This window comes from Hippocampus comes, unplaced genomic scaffold, assembly GCF_001891065.2.
Source record: "Hippocampus comes isolate QL1 unplaced genomic scaffold, H_comes_QL1_v1.1 scaffold180, whole genome shotgun sequence".
In the NCBI taxonomy this organism is placed as follows: domain Eukaryota; kingdom Metazoa; phylum Chordata; class Actinopteri; order Syngnathiformes; family Syngnathidae; genus Hippocampus; species Hippocampus comes.
Window position 1 is genome coordinate 1,279,026 of NW_017805076.1, and position 5,902 is coordinate 1,284,927.

Below are 5,902 nucleotides of genomic sequence, written 5' to 3' on the forward strand. Positions count from 1 at the left end.
TTTTACGACAACTGTCTTGTTGACGGCGTCTTTTATTCGTTCCACTGGGGTTTAGCAGGTGTGTTTATAAAGAGACGAAAATTGTTTGGGGACTATCCCCCACGTTCTAGTTGAGATGGTATAACCCAAGAGGCAAAATGACGCTTGCTACTGTTGTTGCGAGTTGCCATTCGTTCTACTAAACCATTAGTCAAACGCCATCATGCCTTCTGTCGTTATTACACAAACAAAAATCTCTTTACTGTTACTAGTGTTAGTGCCTCAATATGGCTACGCTCGTGAAAGCAATACAACGAACTCAAACGCGTCTTCGTTCAATGTTGTCAACTAATATCCGGATTATGCAAATTTTCCTCAATTCTCCGGAGAAATTTTCATAAAAATTTGAAAAACCCGGAATTCCGGGAAAATCCGGAGGACTTTCATCTCTGATCTTGACTGAATGATAAAAATACGCAGGTATTTGTGTGGGAACAGAAATAGGAGGATGGTCAAAACTTTTGCACTGAGAGTAAATCTTCTGTTGGTTAAACCTGTGCTTCTTGTTTTTAGGTATAGCAGTGTACATGGGTCAGAGACACCCCACAATCTTCATTGAAATAGCTTGAAACTGATTCAAGCATAAAAACAGAACTAAGGGAAATCAGGCACACTATCTCAAGGCTTAGGTCCAACAGAATTGTTCTTAAAAAAAAAACAACAACCTAATGAAACTTGGCCTGGACACAATTGATTCCGCCCTCAACTGAAATTTGGTTTTACAATCTTTTGAGGCATTCACTGGCATTTAATGATTTCTGCAACTCAGAGTTGTGCACCTGTTGACAATTAGTGGCATTTGAGCTCAAATCCTCATGAGAAGCTGCAACCCCAGAACCCAGTAAAGTGGTACCTCAACTTATGAAATGAATTGGTTCCGGAAGAAACTTCTTCACGAGAAAATTTCGTATGTAGAGCCGCGTTTTCCATGTAAATGCCCTAATCCATTTCAAGCCCCCCAAAATTCAAACACAAATGTTTTCTAAAGCATAAAAATGCATCAAAATATGAAACAAATACATGTTACAATTAGATTATTGCACAATAAATAAAAGTTGTGCATAATGTAAAAAACAAAGAATAAAGAATGAAAATGATGGTCATTTAACTTAACTGCGTCCTCATCGGGGTTTTTTGCCCTCTTCAGTTCATGTTCTCTCTCAGAAGTGGTTTTTGCCTGGCGTTTTGTAAAGAACTGATCCAAGGACGTTTGCTTTTGTCAGCTTTTAACAATCCTTCAAAAATGTCCAAGGCAAACATCAGCAGAGTGAGTGATCGCCCGACTGGTGAACACTTTTTCTGGGTGATTCACATTTATGTAAAACTATTGGAACGCTTCCTGGCCCGAGGGGCGAATTACAAGGACGCTGCATAAACACATATCGATCTATCTACACACACATAGACAAATATGGTAGACGTTCCTCTTAGCCAATAGGATGCCAGGATAATACTCAGTAATAGCCAATGGCAGGGCAGCTATAAGTATCAAGTATCAAGTACAACTTTATTGTCAAATGTGCTGTATATGGAACATACATTAATATTAAATTAATGTATGTGGAACATACAGCACAGATGAAATTTCCTCCCTGTTAAACAGACAAGAGGAGCCATAAGTATTTGCGTTCAGGAAACTCGGAGCTGCGAGTCGCAACTCATACTGTATTTTTACCTTTTGTATCTTGAAAATTCTTTCGTAACAAGCGGCAATATTTTCCTTTTGAGGTGGTTCGTAACTTGAAAATTTCCACTGTATTTGTGTTTGGCAAGGTACCTGCAGCATGATCCACATACACAGATTTGCACACCAGTTGACAAGTTTGATTCAGTGACCACGGAGGAACAAAACTAACAAAAAAAAGGAAAAAGAAAAAAAGAAAAATGTTTGTGGAGGCTCACATATGCTTCACAGTTGTTTTTTTTTTTATTTGGGGCTCAAAATGCATTTACTTAATGTATACAGAATATGTATTTAATGTTACTTCCATAGATCTGGCAGTTGAATAAACAGTAGCCACTCATCAATCTATGGAGTAACAATACCATGTTTCAGTGCACTCAACTTCTTTCTAATGTTTATTAAATTAATATGAATGATTATTAACTTATTATTTATCTGACTTCTTCACTGATATGTTCAATACCCTTCATGTTCTGTAAGCTGCCCCTCTCGTGAACAAACCTCAGATAAGCAGAATATAATGAATGGATGGATCATTATGCAGTGGTGTGGGGAAAATCTTGAGGTAAAGATTAATGAAATCTATTTTGGAATAAGGCTTTCACAGGACAAAATCTGGAAAAAGTGAACCACTGTAATTACTTTTGGGATGGGCTATACATCCAGACACAGCAACAAATCTTTCTAGAAGTGAATGGGTCAAGTATCATCTTAAATGAATAACATGCATAGTTTTCTCAATAACTATTATACATGTTTTGTTAAGCGCTTTGTTACAGCTGCTGCTGTTGTGAAAGCGCTATATGAATCAAGATGTATTGTATTGTATGAATACTACTACTGACCATCGAAAAGCAACATGGTTTCCAACGGACCCTGTGCTAATCTTCCATACTTAGTTTGGTTAGGAAACTCCTCATGTTCTCGTTTAGGATTTCATTTCCAGACAAAAATGTTCACACTCACCAATAGAGACTTCTTTGATGAGTTCTGCAGCTGAATGTGCACCTTGTACTAGGGCTCTTGTCCATGAAGACAGATCCCAGTGGGTCTCCACGCGAAAGATGTGTGATTCAATGCCTCGCCCTGTGCCAGTCCGAGTAGCAAAGACCAGGTCAGAACTCTGGGGAGGAGTGCCGCGGACACTGCCAGAACGCACCAGTCTGAATGGAGAGATACAAATAAAACCTGTCAGTTCTTTTCAGACAAATAGCACCAATACTCCACTGTACTGGAAGAGTTTAACTGTTGTTTTTATGAGGGATTCCTGATCGACAACAATGGACCAGTTGTTAGTGCTGCTGCCTCAAACCAAGAAAACTCTTGGTTTTAATCTGTTGGACTGGTATTTTCATATGGAGTTTGCCTTCCACATCGTGACGATTTTTATTCACTGTAAATAGTCGGAGATCTTAATAGACCGGTGTATCATGACAGGTACAGTGGTCACGTAATATGCAACGACGATAAAAATAGTGAACTGACTGTACAAATTGCAAAACAAAATGAGGACTATATGGCGCTACATATAGCAGAGGGCTACAGTATATAGTGAATGACGGGATAGGGAATGGCCATTTGGACACAGCCATAGTCTCTCCAGTGCGTCCTGGGTTTTCCCCTGGGGCCGATTTGCAGCGGGATGTTACTGTAACATCTCATCAGGTGCCCTGGAGGCATCCTAATCAGATGGCACCTCATCTGACTCTCAATGTGGAGGACCAGCAGGTAGACTCTGAGCCCCTTCCAGATGACTGAGCTTCTCACTCTCTATCTACAGCACCTATGTCAAAGTGCCGGCCCGCGGGCCAAATCCGGCCCGCGAGAATGTTTTCAGTGGCCCCTGGGATGATATTGATTTATTATTAGAACCGGCCCGCGGACCGCAGCAAGCCGAGAGCCTGCAGATCTTTTACACGCACCAATACTACATTTCCCACAATGCAACGGTGACGCGCCAAGCAGTCGGCCGCTTTATTTAAATATTTATTAGTCTAGCAGTCGTTCCCATAACAGTGACATTAGCTTTCAGATACCCATCAAAAACGGCAAAACGGAAGGTGGACACTGATAACCGGGGGTTTCAAACAAGGTGGGAGTCGAAGTACATGTTCATGGACGTAGCTGGAAAACTTGTGTGTCTTCTGTGCGGAGAAAGTATGGCGTTATTGAAAGAGTGTAATCTGAGACGACATCATGAAACAAAACACGCGAACAAAAACAAGAACATGGACGTGGAAGGGGAAGGGGGATTTAATTAAAAACGGTATACTTAAAGTTTGTGACGACGTTTGCCCCGAAAAAAAGCAACTCTTTTTAAACATGAGCATTAGCAGAAACACAATTGCAGTGTTTCTGCAAAGATACGGCAGTGCGTGCTGCGCAGTTTGCCCGTTTCCTCCCCGACACAGTGGCCCCGCTGCGCATCCAGGCTGCTCAAACGTTGTCGAAAGTTTGGCAGCACATACGTGTGTGAACAACTATTTTCTTTGATGAAGCTGAACAAAACATCACACAGAAGTCGATTTACTGCTGAACACCCTCACTCAATGTTGAGGATTTGCTCAGCTCAGAGCCTGACCCCAAATATTGATGAACTTGTAGAAAAGTTAAGACACCACCGAGTATAAGCCTCAGCCTCAAAGAAGTGAATATTACTTATAATATACTGTGCAATCACAAACGAAGAGTTTTTACTCAGTTCAAGTTTAAAAATTAAAGTGCAATATTTGCTTTCGCTGCTTGTTACTTCTTGAAGAAAGTGTTGTTTTTGGTTTATACATTTTTGCACTTTATTTTGTTGTTTTTCAATCCAATTATGTTTTAAAAATATTTTATTCGAGTAAATGATCGAAAATTACTGCACTATTATTTGTTTTTCTTTTAAGTAAATTTAGCCTACTTTTGCTGAAAGAGAAAATATGGACTAGTGATAGTGCCTTGAATAATACCGGCTTCTTTCATTCATGTTATGGGTATTTTTATACAAAGGAAATTTTTTTGTGCCTGTTGAAAATTAAAGTTTACTGACATAGCCATAAAAAATGTTGCTTTATTTATCTGACCATATTGGAATGTATTTGTTAGGTTTTCAGTCAATTAAATTTGGTTCAATAAACAATATGTGGTCATTTTTAAAATTTTCAATGAACATTCGATCAGTCCGGCCCTCGGCTTGCAGCAAAATTTTTTATCTGGCCCTCCGTCCATTTGACTTTGACACCCCTGATCTACAGGAAAGCCCTGAAACCCTGCGGAAGAAACTTATTTTGGCCGCTTTATCCAGAATCTTGTTCTTTCGGTCACGACCCATAGCTCATGACCATAGGTGAGGGTAAGAATGTATGTCAACTGATAAATTGAGAGCTTTATTTTTTGGTTCTGCTGCTTCTTCACCATGATGGACCAATACAAAAGCTGCATCACTGGCTGTCTATCACCAGTCCCATTCTTTGCTCAATCACGAACAACTTCTTCTTCTTCTCCTTTCGGCACATCCCTATTCAGGGGTCGCCACAGCGAGCCAGTAATTTCCATCCGCCCCTGTAAACCGTCCTACCAACTCGCATGGTCGTCTTGGCAAAAGTTTTATGCCGGATGCCATTCCTGACGCAACCCTCCCCATTTCTCCGGGCTTGGGACCGGCACTGGGGAACAGTGCACCCCCAGGGGAGGGCACTGCCCCCCAGCGGCTGGGTTGCTCAATCATGAACAACAATATACATATATACAAAAAAAATCTCTCTCTCTCTGTCTCTCTCTCTCTCTCTATTAGAGCTGTCAAACGATTAAAATATTTAATCTAATTAAAAACGCAACTGTCATAATTAACTCAAATTAACTAAAAATTAATCATGATTACTCACGCATTTTTTATAATTTCTGAATTTGCTTTTATATTTTTTGTCTAATTTTTCCCCATTTTCATGCTCTCAACATGGAATCATGAATCAGTTTTCTATGTGCAAAATGCAAATACTTACTGAAATAACAATTTCGATTTTCAATTTTACATGAACATTTTTCACTTGGAGCAGTTATTCAAACATAATCTCTCACACAATATTACTGTCCATCAACAACAGTGAAAAAAATATTTTGTCCCACAACAGCTGCTTTAACAGCTCTTTTTATGGAATCAAAACAGAGCAATATAACATTATAAAGTGCCCATCTAAG

The 5,902-nt window shown here is 39.7% G+C and overlaps 1 protein-coding gene across 1 annotated transcript in view; it reads right to left on the reverse strand.

Moving 5' to 3' along the window:
• The window catches only part of sntb2 (syntrophin, beta 2), a 47,634-nt gene that overhangs the window by 3,570 nt on the left and 38,162 nt on the right, over nucleotides 1-5,902 (reverse strand). The window contains exon 5 of the mRNA XM_019865285.1: nucleotides 2,690-2,886. Coding sequence (XP_019720844.1) covers nucleotides 2,690-2,886 — 197 coding nt within the window. The remainder of the gene's footprint in view (nucleotides 1-2,689; nucleotides 2,887-5,902) is intronic.